Source organism: Mus caroli, chromosome 1 (genome assembly GCF_900094665.2).
Source record: "Mus caroli chromosome 1, CAROLI_EIJ_v1.1, whole genome shotgun sequence".
In the NCBI taxonomy this organism is placed as follows: domain Eukaryota; kingdom Metazoa; phylum Chordata; class Mammalia; order Rodentia; family Muridae; genus Mus; species Mus caroli.
Window position 1 is genome coordinate 10,085,613 of NC_034570.1, and position 19,663 is coordinate 10,105,275.

General features: G+C 42.6%; 1 protein-coding gene across 3 annotated transcripts in view; it reads right to left on the reverse strand.

Moving 5' to 3' along the window:
• Eya1 (EYA transcriptional coactivator and phosphatase 1) overlaps positions 1 to 19,663 on the reverse strand; it is a 142,222-nt gene that overhangs the window by 6,183 nt on the left and 116,376 nt on the right. For all 3 annotated transcript variants that reach the window (XM_021155505.1, XM_021155483.1, XM_029483170.1), the window contains 5 exons: positions 12,047 to 12,105; positions 11,770 to 11,930; positions 10,775 to 10,889; positions 10,551 to 10,672; positions 6,862 to 6,962 (listed from right to left, as the gene is read on the reverse strand). In XM_021155505.1, coding sequence (XP_021011164.1) covers positions 6,862 to 6,962; positions 10,551 to 10,672; positions 10,775 to 10,889; positions 11,770 to 11,930; positions 12,047 to 12,105 — 558 coding nt within the window. The remainder of the gene's footprint in view (positions 1 to 6,861; positions 6,963 to 10,550; positions 10,673 to 10,774; positions 10,890 to 11,769; positions 11,931 to 12,046; positions 12,106 to 19,663) is intronic.

The window sequence follows — 19,663 nt, forward strand, 5'->3', positions numbered from 1 at the left end:
CCACTAGAGTGCTAATATTCAAAATATATAAAGACCTCAAGAAGCTAACCTCAAACAAAACAAAACAAAACAAAACAAAACACCCAAACAACCCAATCAAAAAAAAATGGGTTATAGAGCTAAACAGAGAATTCACAACAGAGGAATCTTGAATTGTTGAGAAGCACTTAAAGACATGTTCAAAGTCCTTAGTGATTAGGGAAATGCAAACCATAACAACCCTGAGATTCCACCTTATACCGATCAGAATGGCAAATATCAAAAACTCAGGTGACAGAACATGGAGACAAGGATGTGGAGAACGAGGAACACTCCTCTATTGCTGATGGGATTGTAAACTGGTACAACTGCACTAGAAATCAATCTGGAGGTTCCTCAGAAAATTGGAAATAGATCTACTTGAAGATCCAGCTATACCACTCTTGGGCATATATCTAAATGATGCCCCACCATACTACAGAGGCACATGCTCTATTATGTTCTTATCAGTCTTATCTGTGATATAGTCAGAAGCTCGAAACAACCCAGATGTCCCACAATGGAAGAACAGGTACAGAAAATGTGGTTCATTTACACAATGGCATATTATCCAGCTATTAAGAAAGAGGACATCATGAGTTTTGCAGGCAAATGGATGGAACTAGAAAATATCATCCTGAGTGAGGTAACTCAGACTGAAAAGGACATGCATAGTATGTATTCACTAATAAGTGGATAGTAGCCAAAAAAGTACAGAATACACAGGACACAATCCAGAGAACTCAAGAAGGTCCACAAGCTGAAGTGAGGATGCTTCAATCCCACTTGGGAGGGAGAACAAAGCAATCATGGGAGGCAAAGGAAGGGAAGGATCAGGATGGGAGAGGGGAGGGGGAGGGGAAAGTGGGAATATGATTAGGTATTGGGTGTGGAGGAACAGGAGAGAAGCCCTGAGGGAGAGAAGCCCTGTGAGCCAGAAGAATGAATGGAAATATGCAACCTGGGGAGAGGGTTGGGAGATGGGGGGACCCTCTAGAAAGTAACAGAGACTTGGGAGGTGAGAGACTATCAGGACTCAAAGGGAGGGACCATAGATGAAATGACCAACAGTAGAGAGAGAACTTGTAGAGTCTGTCTCTAGTAGAAAGACAAGTGAAAAGATGGAGTTGACATTCCACAGTCAAAAACTATGACCCAGAATTGGTCCTGTCTAAAAGAACTGCAGAGACAAAAATGGAGAAGAGACTGAGGAAAAGGCAGTCCAGTGACCAGCCTAAATTGGGATCCAGCTCAAAAGGAGGCCCCAAGGCCTGACACTATTATTGGTGTTATGGTGTGCTTACAGACAGAAGTCTAGCATGGCTGTTCTCTGAGAGGCCCAACAAGCTGTTGACTGAGACAGATGCAGATACTTACACCCAATCAATGGACTGAACTTGGGGACCCCTGTGGTTGAATTGGAGAAGGGCTGGGAGAAGCTAAGGAGGAGGGTTAACCCATAGGAAGACCAGCAGTCTCAACTAACCCAAACCCCTGAGATCTCTCAGACACTGAGATAAAGCATAGACCAGCTGGTCAGAGGCCCCTGATACATACACAATAGAGGACTGTCTGGTCTGGCCTCAGTGTGAGAAGACAAGCCTAACCCTGGAGAGACTTGAGGCCCCAGGGAGTCGGGAGGCCTAGTAGAGGTCTGGGGAGTGGGGATATCCTCTTGGAGACAGGGAGAAGGAGGAATGGGATGAGGAACTGTAGGAGGGTGGACTGGGGCAGGTAATGACTGGAGTGTAGAAAAATAAAATAAAAGTAATAATAATAAAGGATTACTGATGCAGTGTTCTGTGTTCTCATACAGGTAGACTCGCCAGGACAGACTGCTCAATGAGAAAGGAGATGCAGAGAAGAGGTGCTGAGTTACCATCTGTGTTTCACAAACATGAAACCCATCTGTGCTGCGCAGACATGATTTCTAGGCAGTTTGCATATAGAGTTTCAAACACTTCAGTTGTAAATAACAAGGCTTCCAAAGACTCATCATTCTAACAGTCCCTGGTGAAACTTCCTGCCCCGACCATTTAGTACTGTTGTCTCTGGTGCCCTCTAGCCCAGTGATCCCAACCTTCCTAATGCTGTGACCCTTCAATACAGTTCCTGAGTTTGTGGGGACCCCCAACCATTAATTATTTTCACTGCTGCCTCATAACTGTAATTTTGCTACTGTTATGAATCGTGATGTGATAAATATCGGTGTTTTCTACTAGTTTAGGCGACCTCTGTGAAAGGGTTGAGAGTCACTGCTTTAGGCAGAGAGGGCCAAGCCTAGCATTTCATATGTAATCTGTAAGCATGAACAAACAACTTGCAATAATAAACTAATCTCTACTTAGTGTTTACTCTCTGTGCCCCCTTAAATAAAGAACAAAGAACTAAACTGTGCTACAAATGTTATCCCCACCCCCACCCCACAGTAGCTCTGTCTAGAGTTTAAAATGAGGCATCACTAGCTTGGCATTTAGTTTACTTTTTAAAATTTTTATTTATTTTTATTTTATTTCATTTTTTTACCTTAGCAGGTTTTGGAATGCGCACTTAAAAGGAACTATTTTTAAATGAAATCCTGGGTCAGTATAGAGAGTAGTGGATGCTTGCTATTTTTACCTGTTGCAAAGATTCAAATGGATTTCTGAAAATGTAGATTAATTAAGCAATGAGACCTAGCTCTCCCTTCTTACCACTCTGATGTTTTTAAAATCATACCTGTGCTTAATTATTTTCCTCAAATTTTGTTATATCTTCATTTTTGAGGGAGTACTTTTATGAAAGAAATTATAGGGTTAGATTGAATTACTTAGGAAAGCCTGGCTGTACCAAGGAGAGTCAGGACGACAGAAACTGCAGCAAGTGACCTTTAAGGACACAGGCAACTGGTTGCTTTCTGGTATCTGGCTTTAAAAAGTTCCTATCTTGCTGAAGAATATGATTTAGGCAGATGAAAGACCTCTCTACAGGGAGTAAGAGAGAATGCTGTAAGGCTTTTGAAAGAACATGGAAAACTGAGAAGCAAGAGAAGCAGCTAAAATTGGTTTTGAAGAAATGTAACATGGCATGGTTTTGATTTGATTGCTCAAATGTGCAGACCTTCACTGGGGAGGGGTGCTCACATAAGTTCGGTTAGTAATTGGAAACTAATATAACTGAGTGATGGTTTGGTTTTTAAGTAGGAAGCCCTCACTGAAAAGGATGAGCCGGTAAGAGCTCTATCTTGTCTGTCGACATCTGCTAAATAAGAGAAACAAATCACTGTAAAGCCAGGGGCAAGGAGATGCCTATGTTATGTTATATCTACCCCTCCCACCAAGAAACAAACTCATCCAGTATTTAAGGTTCATAATCCATAGAACTTTCTAAAAGCAAAATCATAGCATGCTTGGGATGTTTGAGTTTATAGCTTGAAGGAACACTAGCTTCAAGTCATAGTTTGGTCAATTTTTAGCTATGTGTTTTAGCCATTTCTTGGTTTTGGTTATGGTTGTTTGAGAAAGGTTATTACTCTGTAATCTTTAAATGCTCATGAAGGTCACAAGGTCCAAGGAGCTGCAGCCTCCTCCTCCTCCTTCCTCCTCCTCCTCCTCCTCCTCCTCCTCCTCCTCCTCCTCCTTCTTCTTCTTCTTCTTGATGGCTTTCAGCTCCTATCTCCCCAACCCAGTGCCCTGAGAGCAGGGAGTATAGGCACATGTCACCTGGCCCAGCTAGGTCTTAGTTTTCTCTTCTGAGCAATGTGTCCAAGAAGAGCCTTCCTTACAGCAGCATCATTTGAGGCTCTAATGAGATATTAAAGGGAGTGCCTGAAAACAAGGGACTATGAATGGAGTTTTAGAGCTGGTGACCTACATTCCCTCTTTGGAACAAAGATCTTCCTACAGTGTGTGTAGCCATCTTCATTCACGTCCCTCCGCTGATGTTGTCTATGTATTTATCTTATATGTAAGATGGTGGCTTTCTACTTTCCCCCTATAAGGAGGAAACTAAGTTAGATATTAAATATTCTCTCCTTCTGGGCACATCTTTGCTCTGAAGATACTCATTATATGTCATCAATTCTCATGTCTCTCTTTCTCTACCTTCATATATGGAGAACTACTATTTAAATGCTGGTTTCTTTTAAAGACTAGCTCAACTACTGTCTTTAAATGAATGTTTAGTTACTCTGGGTGATTATAAACTGATGGTGTCTGCACCTTTTGCAACATATAAGAACCTGATCTTTTTGAAAGCTGAATTTTTTTTTTTTACACGTACAGGCAGGTTACAAGGTCCAAGGATTTTCCTTTTTGTAAATCTTACCACATACATTCACCCACTATCATCAAAGTAAAACTAAGATGATTCATAAGTAAAAATCCAAAGAAAATGTTCTTTCTCTAATTTCTTTTTGATGTTAAAAAACACATCCAAAGAAAAATTGGGAAGATAATCCTAACTGCTCTTTGAAGATAGAAAATACCATCTCATTACACCTTTGAACTGTAGTGTCAGCTCAGGAGCTCCTGCTTGCCACACTGTGCTTATTTACCAGGGCTCTCCATCTGAGAAACATCTCAGAAAGACCTATGAAGGACCCACCTCAAGTGGGATTTTACCTGTGGTTTTGCATCTTATGGAAAACACAAAAGCCACACTATGTTAACGTTCTCCTGAAATTACCATTTGGAAAGCCCAGCTTGGAGGGTAGTTGGAACGCTGACTTGGACATAGGAGCACAGAACCCTGGAGTCTCTCTCCCAGGCTCTTCCAGCCACTAGGGGGTTCTGGCCTGGGAATTCTACAAGCTTTCCAAGGAAGAGAACTTGAGTTTCAATTTCCTATCTACCATTCTTCCTCAGCCCTCTGGACTGAGTTTGGGGTATTCTAATTTAGTTCTGGGCTGACAAATGTACCCAGGACCAGTCAGGACTTGACACTGGTGAGATGGGACAATCAACAAGGTTTGTTTGATGCTCCTACTAAGCACTAGTAGGCCAAGTTGTGTGTATGTTTCCATCAGCACCAGGCACCTCAGTGGCATCTTCTGTCACTGACAGAGAGAGGGCCAGTGCCTGCGCTCTGGTTAGAATTCAGAGGTATCTGAGATAAAGGAAGCCATCTTCAGAGACAGATGAAAAGGGTGCTACATGTCACACCTGGCAGTCAGTGCTACATCTGAGACCTGGCTGGACCTTGGTGTGCCATTTCTAGTACTGACTGGAAAAGGGCAGGACTGAACTGCTGTGTCTATTATGGCTCTGAAAGAAGACCTCTGTGAATGAATTTGTGGGGAAAGAAGGGAACTTTAATCACCTCATGATAGAATGTCCTTGAAGAAACATGGAGTACAACTGTACCAAGATTTAGAGACATACAGAGAAGTTGAAGATGGAGTCTCCAACAAAAGTTTTCCACCCCAAGATCATATTCAGTCACCAAAACAGACATTCGTAATTATATTTGTAATCCTAGCTGCCATCTGCTCCTTTATGAGACTCACAAGTCTTAAGGAATCTAATTGATCAAAGAGGCTGTGATTATGCTCATTGGGAAAGAGGCTAAAATGAAAGGAAAAGCTTAAGACACTTGCTCAAAGTCGCAGAATGGACAGACAATGAAGCTGTAAATCCAATGTGGGTTAGATTAGCATCCAAACTCTTGGCACTGTGTATCTCCACTTAAAGCACAAGTGAGCACCACAAGAAGGGAAAATAGCCTAGGAACACAAGATGTTTGCATGGCATGAGTTTTGAGAAATGAGCCTGACAATAACAAAAGGATGTTATTATTAATATTTAATAGTGTTAAAATATTCTGGGGGAAATGAGGGCGTGTGGTAAAAGAGAGGGGTTAATGGTTTGAATGTGTTTTCCAACATTCACATGTTGGAGATGAAACCTCAATTTTTCATGGTGATATTAATGGAAGGTGAGAACTGTTGGCCATAATTAGGATTAGTTAGACTGAGCTCATGATGTTGAGTAGGCAATATGTGTAAAAGAAGGACTGTGACATTAGTGAATTTCTACAGTGATGAAGACAGTCCGTGCCCTGTGTCCACAGGGGATGCCCCCCTGCCACCTTATGATGTAATAAGAGGGTCCTCATCAGACATTGATGCCATACTCTCCAAAGTTGTAGCTCTAGAACTGAGCCAAATACATCTCTATTCTTTATAACCTATCCAACTTCAAGCATTTTTCCATAGTAACAGAAAATGGACTAAGGTAGCAGGTCACCAGATGAATGGGTGGATGAGGGAGACAGACCAGAATGGCAAGTTATAATCAGATTCTGAAGACCTCAAGTGTCAGGTAAGGAAGGGGGTCCTGTCCTTTAAGAAGCACAGTGAAATGCCAAAGGAGATGGTTTCTCCTAAGGTAATGATAGGATTACAGAAGCACACACCAGCAATGGTGAACAGGGCATGGTTCCAGAAAGCTTTTATACTCATATCCAAGGCTCGCTCCTTTCCAGCACTCCAAGCAAGGCAGATGCCCTCTGGGACAGAAAATTATTTCATCTTGCATGCCGGCTTGGACTGTCAGCAAGCATCTTTCCAAAGTGATGCTTGAGAGGGATTGGGTAACAAGATGTGAGTCACCTGACAATGTCCTATATGCCAGAAATAAGGACAGTATATGTCCCCTGGGTTCTGCAACATTGCTGCGATGCTAAGCCAGCTTTTCTGACCAACTACCACTTGAAAAGCTCACTCACATCTGTAGGGTTCTTCACAGCCCCCTCCCCGTGTTTACAATTCTCCACATTTCATCGTCTGTGGTACAAATTGCCATGGGTAAAAGGAGCCAATATTGAGGACTGAAGCTGCAGACAGCATCCTCTGGGGAGGCTTACCTTTTTTGCCCCTTGCTCTTCTTCCACACCATCTCCTATGACAACGTATACCACTTTCCTTCCAAACCTTTGGATTATCCTCTCAAAACAGCTTTCCTTTCCTAGTGGATAAAAGCAAGTTACAGAAAGTATACTTTGATGCTAGGAATCCTTAAGTAGACACTCTGTCCATGCTTCCGACTCAGCTCTATCCAACCCAGGGAAACACGTCGAGCCACTTGAGCAATATGAAGACAGCACAATGTACTAAAGGTTGTGAATTCATTAGCAGCATGTTGGCTGTTTTTCGAAAATTAATGGCCTGAGACACATGAAGTCAGGCTAGCTATCAATGTGGCCTAACACAAAATCACAAACTTACTGAAGTTCTGAGGTTTTGCTTTGTTTTTAGTTCCATTGCACAATTAATAGCTTGAACTTTGAAACACCATGTCTCAAAGCCAAAATGTTGGGCAGCCTGGTTTAAATAGACTTTTCCAAAGATCTTAATGATACAAACATATGAATGTGTGTCCATATACATGTGCCTGAGTGTATGTGTGTGCACGCTAGTGTACTGAGTTATAATAAAAATTCTTTCCCTACAAGCTGAGACTAAAAGGCATATAATTCTAGCAGTCTATTTTAGCTTAAAAAACTTGTTATATTAAGCCAAATCAAACAAGATCAGTGCAAGTGACTTAAAAACAAAAATAACCAAACTTAGTAATTGAACCCTTGCTGGTCCAGAGAAAGACACACAAAGCCTAATGTCTTTGCTTAAAAATATGCTATACATATCTTTATCCTCTTAAACAACTGTCGGATACCGTGCTTATGGGTAGTACAACAAGATTGTGGCCACCTCACCCAGCCATCTTACACCCAACCAAGCACTTTCCTAGAGGAAAGCAGGATCCAGGCAACAGAACACCGTTATCTGTCTATTATCTGTCTATTATCTTTCCAATGTCAGGCCTTCCTCTGGGCTAGGCTGTCAGCACATCTCTGTAGGTAATGCTGGCATTGTTTCTTCTCACAGAGGAGATCGGTGTCTGGGTCTCGGCTGCCAATAAGGTCATTTGAATGGACAAAGGGACAGTTGATAGTTCTCAAACATGAATGGCTGAGCAGGGCCTGCACCTCTTTCAAATGAGGATCAGATAGATCCATGAACAAATTGCTTGTTTGCTTAAACAAATGTCTGCTTTATATTTGTATTTTGCACTAAAATCTTTCATTTGCATCTGACAGAATGTAATATGGCCAGCCTTGGTCAAAGACTCCTTTCAATGCTTTAGTTGCCCACTAAACTGTGAAATTTTAAATCACTTTAAGAAACAGACTTTTTCCTCTGAATGGGAAAATGCTTTCATGTTCTGCAAAGCTGAATTCTTTCTGACTTGTATAGAAAGGAATATTAAATTGCTATGTAAATGTGAACAGGGTTTTCTTTGTTTTGTTTTTAATTTTTTTTTTTTTATTATAGTGTTAGGGATCAGGCCCAGAGCTTTTCACAGGTTAGGCTGATTTTCCCTGAGCTAATCTCACAACTCCTTAGAGGTTATTTAAGGGTGAAGTTTTGGTGGAAAAAATAAAAAGTCTTGCTTGTATACTGTCATCTACAGGTTTCGTTGCAAACTTTGGGTTATATAGATTTTTTTTTGCACTAAATATTGAAAAGCTTAAGTTGTCAGCCTGTCTATAGTGACCCCCACAGTCATTTCACTTGATGACAGTCAGCAATAGTCACAGGTCTTTCAATCCCTACTTTGCTTACAAAAACAGAACAAAACATAAGATTATTTTTAAAAGGAGCTTGTTTTTATTATTTTTCATTAAAAAAAGTTTTAGCTTAAGAAGCATGAGTTGTTCTTAGACATTGAATCGGCAGATTTTTTAAAATGGTAGGCTCAGCTGCCCAGGCTCCATGCATTCCTGTCACGGTAACCTTGTTTTCCTGGTTAACATGGCAGTGTTGACCCAGCTGCCTATAAGAAACTCTATGGCCTCCCCAGCCTCTTCCAATGCACAGATGTTTATCCATTTCATGCGAACCCATTTTCTGAGTACATACACATTTTCTAAGTGTATAAGGAACGCTGTACACTGTAATCATTGTGGTGAAAAAGAAACAAAGGGCCCCAGGAATGTTTTAATCTGGTAGAACATTCACATTACAAACAAATAATTGTTTAGTGACCACTGAGCAAAAGCTTTGAAGGCTACGGGAAGATGGAAGTCAGAGCTGAGGGAACTGCTTCTGCTCTTTTGTCTTTAGATGGAGTCAGCAGCCAGCATCAGCCTCCTTTGTACTCTGAGGATACCCATACTTTTTTCTGTCTCACAGGGAATACCCAGGGAATTAATGTGTGCTCAGGGCTGTTCACAGGCAGCGTTTCATGAGCACCTCAGGAGAGCCACTCAGAGACCTCATTAGCATATCTGCTCCATAAGCATTCTTATTTGTCCTTCTCTACCTGGTCCACACTGACCTCTGTTTCCTCCTGGCCAGGAGCAACAGCTTCTAGAGCCCTGCACACAGCCAGGCATTTAGCAGGATGTCTCCTTGTGGAGAGGAGTGCAGATTAGAGTGACCCTAGGCTTGACTCTCAGCCATTTACCCAAACAACTTAAGCCTGGGTGCTTATGTTTCCTCATTTGTAAAATGTAAAGATGAATATGCAAATTGGCTAGTACAGTTTTCCACATCCAGTGCCTGCCCGCTGGAGGCTCATTTGCATATTGTTGTCATAATGGCTCATGGGTAGTTCTTTGCTCCTCTTGAGAACAAGTCAGGACTTCTCATCCTTTTCCTCCTTAGTTTATTATATTCTAACTACACATCAGACGCCCCTCCCAAGTGTGTATTCTCTGGTAGGAAGCTTCTTTTTCCTATCTTTCCAGAATTAAAATGAAAAATCAAGTTTTTATACATATTGAGCTAAAACCAACAAAACCCCACTTCCAGTAAAATAGAGAAAACTATTCTGAAGCGTTTATTTCCACTTTGTATGGGTTTGTATTAACTTTTGCTTTAACTTACAAAATGCTTGTTGTACTGGCTGGTTTTGTGTGTCAACTTGACACAAGCTGGGGTTATCACTGAGAAAGGAGCTTCAGTTGAGGAAATGCCTCCATGAGATCCAGCTGTGGGGTATTTTCTCAATTAGTGATCAAGGGGGAAAGGCCCCTTGTGGGTGGGACCATCTCTGGACTGGAAGCCTTGGGTTCTATAAGAGAGCAGGCTAAGCAAGCCAGGAGAAGCAAGCCAGTAATGAACATTCCTCCATGGCCTCTGCATCAGCTCCTGCTTTCTGACCTGCTTGAGTTCCAGTCATGACTTCCTTGGTGATGAACAGCAGTATGGAAGTGTAAGCTGAATAAACCCTTTCCTCCCCACCTTGCTTCTTGGTCATGATGTTTGTGCAGGAAGAGAAACCCTGACTAAGACACTTGTGTTCAAAGTTATCTAAAAGACTAAATCCAATCGCTCAGAACTGATGTTAAATCATTTGTAGGTTGAATGCCCAGCCTTTACCTTCTCCAGCAAAGTTTTATCATTCAGCTGTGTGGGTTATATTTGATATTCCTCATTACCCTTCCCTTTTTCTGATGAACAAGGATTCTGAAGATAAGCTTCATTCAGCATCTTTCCATTCACACTGGCCTCAAGGATGACCAGTAGGTAAAAACCATAAAGAGCTTACCTATTTTAGTTGCACTGTAAATATTTTCTATTGGAAACACAATTCCTAATCCATATAGCAGGACTTTTGCCAATGCTGGGATGAGCTGGGTAGTTGTTACTAAAATATTCACACAGTTCGTCCTATGAGAACACAAAGAAGGAAGAACTGTTGACAAATAAGTCTTCAAGATAAGCAAGCCTGAGCAATGCCCACTGCCCAGCCCATGCCCACGGGGGCCTCACCGGGAGTGGATGAGGGAGAGGGCCTTCAGGGCCAGGGTCAGCCAGGAGTCTGTGAGTGCCTCAATCTCAGCCCTCAGCTGGAGCCAGGCTTCCCTCTTAGCTGGGCCAAGCAGACCTGAGGGGTAGAATGATCATGAAACCCATATCCTCACCCACATGACCATGCAGATTCATAAAGAAGAAACAGACCATTAATTATCATTCATTTGCAAATGTGTGCTTAGTTTTCAGGGACTATGTGTGCCCCTGGACATTCCCAGATCCCCATCTTTCAGTGGACAATTTCTAACCATGGACTATGGGGACAAGTTGACTACCCTTCCGGTTCTAGGGTGAGTGACAGTCCTTGGTGTGCTTAGGGACAGTGTCTTGGCATGCTGTCTGACTCTATGGAATGATGTTTCTCCCCCCAGACCTAGTTCTGGTTCCTGGCTGGAGGAAGGCACATATTTAATATGCACATATTTTCCAGCCATACTGGAAACAGCCCCATCGATGTATCTGCCATTATATTAACTGATTGTTATTTCCTTTATATTTAAGCCACTTTGACCACCATGAACTATGCTGAAAAAACTCAGGCTAACACAACACAGGACAGGAAACAATATTATAACCCATCTTGTGTTGTGGACAAGGTTTGTTTGGAAGGATCACTGAGTGTTGAAAAGGTCAAGGAGCTGACCCCAGGTCACTGCAGGCCACCCCAGGTCACTGCAGGCCACCTCAGGTCACTGCAGGCCACCCCCATATCACTGCAGGCCATCCCAGGTCACTGCAGGCCACCGCAGGTCACTGCAGGCCATCCCATGGCACTTGGCAGCCAGGGCAGCTGGTTCTAGTCTTATGTCTGTTATAAAGTTGTAGTAGAATTTAATCAGTTAGATAAAACTGTCCGTATTCTATTATACCCAACAGTGTGGCCCCAGAGTGAGTGGCACTTTGTAGGTGTACACTCCTAGCCCAGCCCACTGAGGCCTCCGCCAGCCACTTGCCTCCCACGTTGTTTTTGTAGGTGTTGTAGATCTCTTTTACTCGTCTGTAGCGGAAGGCCAGTTTCCGCATCCAGTCCACACCACCTCGGACACCAGTTGCCAGGCATAAATTAGCACTGGTGGCTGCAGCAGGAAAGCCATCTGTTCCAAAGTTGTATGTGCTATTTAGATGCAAGAGAAGGCCGGAGTTAATCAAACAGAAAATTCATCTTAATTGCTGAGTAATTAAACTCTTTTAACAGAGGACCACTCAGTCTGTGCACCAAGGCTCGCTCACCTCAGGTCCTGGCCATTGTCGTCTGATGAAACATCATCTATATGGACTTGGTCACACTCCTGAAATGCAATTTAAATTGTGTGTGTTAATTTTTAAGAAGGACCTTTAAAAAGGAACCCAAAGCAGTCATAAAAAAAAAAAACACCATAATTGGTATTCTTTTCAACTATACCCATCAGTAGGCGGCAGTCTTGTTAAATTGGCATTTTTACCTGTTTGGGAGCCCTTTTCTACAAGAAATGAGCACTGTCATCAAGGACTACTGTTGCTCAGCTTCAGAAAACACATTTTTGTGTTTAGAAAGGAAAGTGATTGAAAACAATTAGCATGTGTGTTCCATAAACCTCAGGTACCTAAACACACAATACTGCTCAAAGCTTGATTCAGAGAGTGCTTGGCATAACTAAAACCAGACATTTTGGTAAATGCAACATGCTAGAAAAATTAAACCTGATGCTAACTGCCAATGAAATTATGACCTTTGATTGCTTGCCGAACCACACACCAACAGGGCCTGAGGCAAGGGTGCCGAGGAGCCAGACAGAAAATCTGTTACTGGTTTACCATTCACTCGAGAGAGATGTGAGTTTTATTCTCTCTCTCTCTCTCTCTCTCTCTCTCTCTCTCTCTCTGTGTGTGTGTGTGTGTGTGTATGCACCCACATGCTCAGGATTTAAAAAAGCGTGGATGACCTCAAAACTAAATAAAAATAGTCAAGCCATATCGTGTGTTTTTCCCAAACATTTCCATGTTATTTTTACTGTTTTCCTAGCACTGCATGTTCATGGTAAGCACTGGATTTATTATGCTGTTGCAAGCAGGCTAAGATAGGCACTATTCAGAACACCTAGTCACAATCATGGGCTGGAGCTCAGCTCCACAGGACACAGGGCCCCGTTTCTGCACCTGTTCATAATGAAACAGCAGGGAGCATCCTCCTGCTGAGTCCCCAGCCCTCCTGCTGTGTGTGTCCCCAGCCCAGGGGTGATGGTGGGAAGCAGCAGTCCCCTGTCAACAGGAGCGATGAATAAGGACATAGCGATTTAGAACTAGAGATGGTGTCCAGCACAGAAGCAGGTAATTCTTACACTTGGCTTGCTTTTATGTGTTGGTCACATCTCTGCCATTTTATCCAGTTTTCCATATGGACCTTAGGATACTTATTTCCATTAGAGTTTTAGTTAAAAGCTCTTACTAGAAGAAGGCTCTGCAGACAAAGCTCTAGCCGGTTTCTGACAACGTTAGCCAGGTAAAATCTAGGCCCTTTCTGCCAGTCGGCAAATTCAGCTAGGCCACAAAACAGCAGCACACCATAGTAATAGAAGGTAGTTTCTTCATGCTGCGGGCTCCTTCTGGACAAATCCTCCTCTCCATGGGTTTGTGAGGAAGGCAGCAGGAGACAGAAGTGGAGAGAAATTCAAACCAGCTGTTCCTTCTCAGAATTAAAAAGGTGACCCGCCCCCAACCTTTTCCCAAGGCATCTATTTTGCAGGCAGCCCTCTCCCAGCAAGCAGAGAGTTCCAAGAAGGCGACTTTGGCCTTGTAACCCTTCTGGGCTCTCCTGAGGTCTGTGACCTCAGATAAGAAAAAGGAAAAACAGGGCTCAGAGCCCATTCTAGGGAAATCCAGCAAGCACCTTCCTTCTCAGCACTAACCATTAAGTCCTAGTCTAGAAGACAGAATCATTGTTTGTTAAACAACCTAATTCCAGCTCTACAGGGGTTCTGAATCAGGAAAAGAGATTTCAGATCCTTATCAAGCAATGCAGTTTTTATGCGCCCCCCCCAACCTCCCACACCCCCAGTAAGCAGAGGAGGAAAAAAGACTACAACCCCTAACATAGCTTCTCTCTGTCTTGGGAAAATCAGGAACTAGCTGAGGAAAAGATGTGTGAAAAAGTGGGTGGATGGGAGAGTCAAAAATTCTAAAGTGGAGGACTCCATAGCTAGGGATGGGAAGGTTTGTCTGCAAAGCAGGGTGTAAGGAGTCTGTCTTAAGCCGATTCCGGTTTAAATTCCCACCCTCTGAGAAGTGAGCTAACATGGTTGATGAGCCATTGTTGCCATAGTTTTCCAGACCCATGCTTTGTTTCTCTTGTTACCTGTATTTAAGACTCATTGTTCCAGGTTGGACTCCAAGTGAAGACTTGTTTAGTATCTTTTCAAGGTAATCAAAAGTCAATAGTTTCAGGCTTTTCCCTCCAGGAACAGATAATCTTCAAGGAGGCTTGGTTAAAACAAAACCTCTTCTTTCTCCAACAATGACCTCCTTATCAGGAGAAGTTTGTAGAATGATTTTAATAGAAAGAGGTTTTTAAAAATCAAGAGTGCTCTTAATTGTTCTCTGTTAGCACATTTAGACATGAAAAGCCTATTACTGTTTAATGAGCAACAGAACAATAAATTAGTGCTATAAGCACAAGTTATAGAGAGGCCATGAAAAGCATCCATTTACTTTTGAGACTGTGAACTTGTAATTAATGAGTCATGTGATCACTGCTCTGTATTACACATAAAACATTTGATTTGGAGGGCTTTGGGCGTGGCTAAGTGGTAGCTTCTTCTAAGTACCTGTGAAGTCCTAGCGAACCCCTACCAATATCACACACAGACACACACAGACACACACACACACACACACACACACACACACACACACACGCAAAATAAAATACAAAAGGTTCCAAAGACTCTCAGAAGCCTAGAGAACACCAAGAGGCTGCAATGCCCAGCAGCGTGCCATGTGTTGACTTGTCCTGCAGCCATGTGTTGACTTGTCCCAAGCAAGTTCCCTACTAAACTGGAACCCACACCTTCATGCCTATTTCCTGAAACTTGGTGTCCCTAGGATGAACCTCATTCCTCTCCAGTTTCAGAAGGTGTCCCTGGATGTCACGGCCTCTGAAGCCTGAGGAGTGTTTTCAAAGAATCTACTAGGTATTCATTATCACTTGGGGTGCTTGCTTTTTAATTTCCAAATCTTTAAAGAGCTAGATAACAGACGGAGACGTTCAGCTGGGAGTGTGTCCTCCAGCACCTGAGGCAAGCAGGCCAAGGCTTTGAGACTGCTTACTTCTTCCAGCCTACAGGTCAGATGTGTAGCCTCCTCCATTCACCACAACCTCCAGCCCTCTATGTCAACACCAGGAAGACCCTTAAATGATTGACATGTCAGAGGGCCATGGTCCGGAAGGAGACTCAATCCCACATAAGTTATTATGTCTTTACCAGGTTACAAAGTCCACCTGGCATGTGGTGAGCATGTGGTTTTAGCATGTTACACTGACAACCGGCACACTGTGAGTGGGGAAAAATAGGAAGGCCAAGAATACAGGTTAAGTTACCATCTCAGCAGAGGAATGGATACAGGAAATGGGGTACATTTACACAATGGAGTACTACTCAGCTATTAAAAACAATGAATTTATGAATTTCCTTGGCAAATGGATGGATCTAGAGGATATCATCCTGAAAGAAGTAACCCAATCACAAAAGAACTCACATGATATGCACTCACTGATAAGTGGATATTAGCCCCAAAACTTAGAATTCCCAAGGTACAATTTGCAAAACACATGAAACCCAAGAAGAAGACAGACCATAGTGTGGTTATTTCTATCCATCTTAGAAGGGGTGAACAAAACACCCATGGAAGGAGTTACAGAGACAAAGTGTGGAGTAGAGACTGAAGAAATGACCATCCAAAGACTGACTTACCTGGGGATCCATCCCATTTACAATCACCAAACCCAGACACTATTGTGGATGCCAACAAGAGCTTGCTGACAGGAGCCTGCTATAGCTGTCTCCTGAGGGGCTCTGGCAGTGTCTGACAAAGGCAGAAGTGGATGCTCACAGCCATCCATTGGACTGAGCACAGGGTCCCCAATGAAGGAACTAGAGAAGGACCTAAGGAGCTGAAGGAGTTTGCAGTCCCATAGGAGGAACAACAATATGAACTAGCCAGTACCCCCAGAGCTCTCAGGGACTAAACCACCAACCAAAGAGCACACATGGTGGGGCTCATGGCTCAACAGCAGGGGCTGAGCTGGGCAGAGAGCAGCTGTCTGAGGTGTGGGGATGGGCCCACCAGCCCTTAACTAACCTGTCATGTCTTTCAGATAAACACTAACAAGCAAAGAACCCAGGTTTCTGCTTCCTCTGCTTTCTTCCCACTGGGATTACAGAGGACTAAGAGACATACAATAAGCAACGTGCAGGCACTGATGGGGACCTCAGTCTGTAGCCCGAGAACATTCCTAGAGTCAGGCTGTAAAATGCTCACATGGATGGCTGTGGGGCAAGCCAACATACCAGGCCACAGAACCCGGCTTGGGTGCAGGCAGCTGGCACAGAGCCCTGTGAGCCAGAAACTCAACCACCAGCAGACAGGTCTTTGCTTTTAGGTCTTAGTGCACTGTTTTTCTGCCTTTTTGGTCCCTTCTGTCTTATTCTTGGCATGGCATCTCCAGCTGACCTTTTTCTGATCCGTCATCATCTCCGGGTGTCTAAGGGTGGGCCACAGCCTTGTTCTTTTGGATCAAGCCCCGGGAATAACTCAGATTTTGAACCGGGCCTCATATGCAAAATATTAACTTATGGCAGAATTTTTCTGCAAATATTTATTCTGCTTTGATACTGTAGTGGTTATTCTGTCCCCTCAAGCCTTTTGCCTGTACCATAATTATGTAAAAATGCACCAAAGGATTCAAACTAGTTTAGGAAAATTAATAAAGAGAATTAAGACAGTTACAATGGGCCTTATTCTCAGTGCCAAGTAGGATGATGTCACTGGCTACACACCGATGCTCTCTACCTCTGAACATGAACCTGGAAACACAAACTTGGACTAAATCTGAAGCCCTAGAATAAACAGAGGCTCTAATAGGGTGCTGAGGCAGTTACAAAAGGCAAAGGTGTGGGAATGGTAGGAGCCTGTCTTCAGAGAAGTTGAGCTACCATGCCCACATTCTTATGCCCCCAATTGTGTTTGTCAATGTTCCAAATTTACCATGAGAAAACAGACAACTGTCATACCTTCTAATTGTTTCAATGCCTTCCTGCCTGGATTTAAAAGGGAAGAAGTCATTGGATGGCTAGCTATCATTACTTCCCCCTTTTAAATGAAACATTTACTCTACTTTTAGGTTTGTGTCTTGTCTACACGTTTGTATGGGTACCAGAGTGTGCCTTGTGCCTGCAAAGGTCATCAGAGGGACTCAGATCCTCTGGAACTAAAATTACAGACGGCTGTACTCTGCCATGTGGGTTCTGGGAACCAAGGCAGCATCTCCTTCCAGAACAACAGGTGTCCTTAAGTGCTGAGCCATCTTGGCAGTCCCCATATGTCACTACGTCTTGATACCAGCAATACTTACTTAGACTAGTTAGAAATGGCCAAGGCTGAGGAAATAAATCCTGGCCTCTGTGTCCCTTTCTTATCTGCTACTAGACAATTATGTTCAGAGATAGAAACTTCCTGTGGAACAAAATGGACACTTGCTTGAGACCTTTGATATCTCAAAGTTGCTAAAAAGTATTCCTCATATATTGTAATATGGAAATCCATATGTAGTGAAGGGTGTTAGAGAAAGCCACAGCAATGGTCATTGAGCTGTATTTTCACAAACTGTCAGCAGTACTTAACCTTAAAACCAACCAAATCAACAACCCCACAAAACAAGTTCCCCACGCCCCCCAGATGTGCTCACACTGGTTTCATAGGAAGTCTGAATCATAGAGATGGTCTTTCAGGCTGACTAGTGTCGGCAGTATGAGAGTGAGAGCTTTTGAGGGAGTGATCCCTCCATGGTGACTTTTGGAAATAACTTCTAAGTCCTTAGATATTTTGATAACTTTCTTGGGAAAACATGGTAAAAATGAGTACCACAGACATCTGCTCTCCCAAGAACAGCTATGATTCAGAAAGTCTGAGGAGGGAATGAGGTAGTCCCAAGAAAAGCTCATAGATGGAAAAGGTGAAGGACCCTGCTTCTAATTATCTCATGACAGGTTGAGGTCCTATGCTCTAGAAAGTAGGTGAACTAACTTCTCACTTGCCTTCTTCTGCCTATAAAAGAAGTGTGCCCAGTTGAGATGTTGAGTATTTATAGATATTCATGCAACTCCAGTGGCTTTCCAGAGGTGTGCCCAAGCCCATGTTGCACTCCCTTACCTTGGCCTCACAGAACAAGTCCAACCCCTGGTGATAGGACGGACACGAGATCAACAGCCCTCTCATACAGGCACTGGCTAGCAAGAACCTACCTAGTGTCTACCTGGGACATGCCAGTGACACTTACAATTTCCTTGCATGTTGCCTGCTGCTAAGGCATTGAAGAACAAGGGACTTTTGAAATTAGCCCCCACTCCTGTCGGAGAACGCGTGGACATAGAAGATACAGAGTTAAAACAAACCCAGAAAATATAGATCCTTAAATTCCTGCTCTAAATGATCTGGCCACGATGCATATGCTAAGTCAATTTCCAATTTCAATTAACTGTTTTGATAGAAATATGTTAGCACAAGTGTGCTAGCCAGTGAAAAAGCAGACGGACTTCAAATCTCAAAAACTGGCAAGAGCAGCTACAGTATCCATTATTGAGTTTGTACCAAGCCACACATTCTATCTGTTTCTTACTATCTCACACTCCTGGGATAGCCTTTGACTATATTTGTGCCTGCCCCTTGCTTTGGGGCTTACCTAGGTGAGGGGGGAATTTTGCTCTATTTATGTTTGCATTATGAGGGTTAGAAATCCAGGACTTGATTTATAGCAGCTTTAACAAAGGTAAGCTGTTTGCTATTTTGTTCCAAATCTGTTTGTACTAATAGCCATAAAATACATAGAGATTAAAGTATTTACTGAAAGTGCCTACAGATGGCATGTTAAGGCAAAAGATAAGTTGGAGCTTTTAAACTCTGTGCTGGGCATATGATATACTTGGGATAGATATTTATGATCATTAAAATATCAAAACCCCTGCCAGCACTGCCATACTTATTAACAACTAGAAGACGGAAAAAACACTTCAAATTTTAAATATTTTTGTATTAATACCTTTAAATTTTGCTAATTAAAATAGGATATCAATTTAATAATACTTCAGCATGAGGCTTTCCAAGTCTCAGAGGGATTTCATGAAGATCATGACTTCTTGGAGGCACAGTCTTAATAAATACATGTATGTGTCTCTCTTAGCATGGGCTTTCTTCTCACGATGAATAACTCCTTTTACCACATGATTATATTATATCTACCTGCCTTTGTCCATACTCTCGACCTTAGGGTGAAAAGTCTTGTTTAATATAAGTCAGAAAGAACTGAAAATAAACTTTTAAGACAACGTGGGCTTATTTAAAATATTTCCATGTCATGTCTCTAATGTTAATGGATGAATCTAATTAACAGTTATGATGTAGCTACATTTAACCTAATGATACCACTACTTAAAATATTTTTCCTTACAAGTTCAATGAAGGTTTACAATTGGGTGCAAGATCCATCTGTAATTAACTTTGGGGGACTTCACACATGCTATTCGTGTTGTGCTGCTGGGCTAGACAACTTTCTAGATGTAGCTTGAACGAAAGCACCAGGAGTTTCAGTGAATCTAT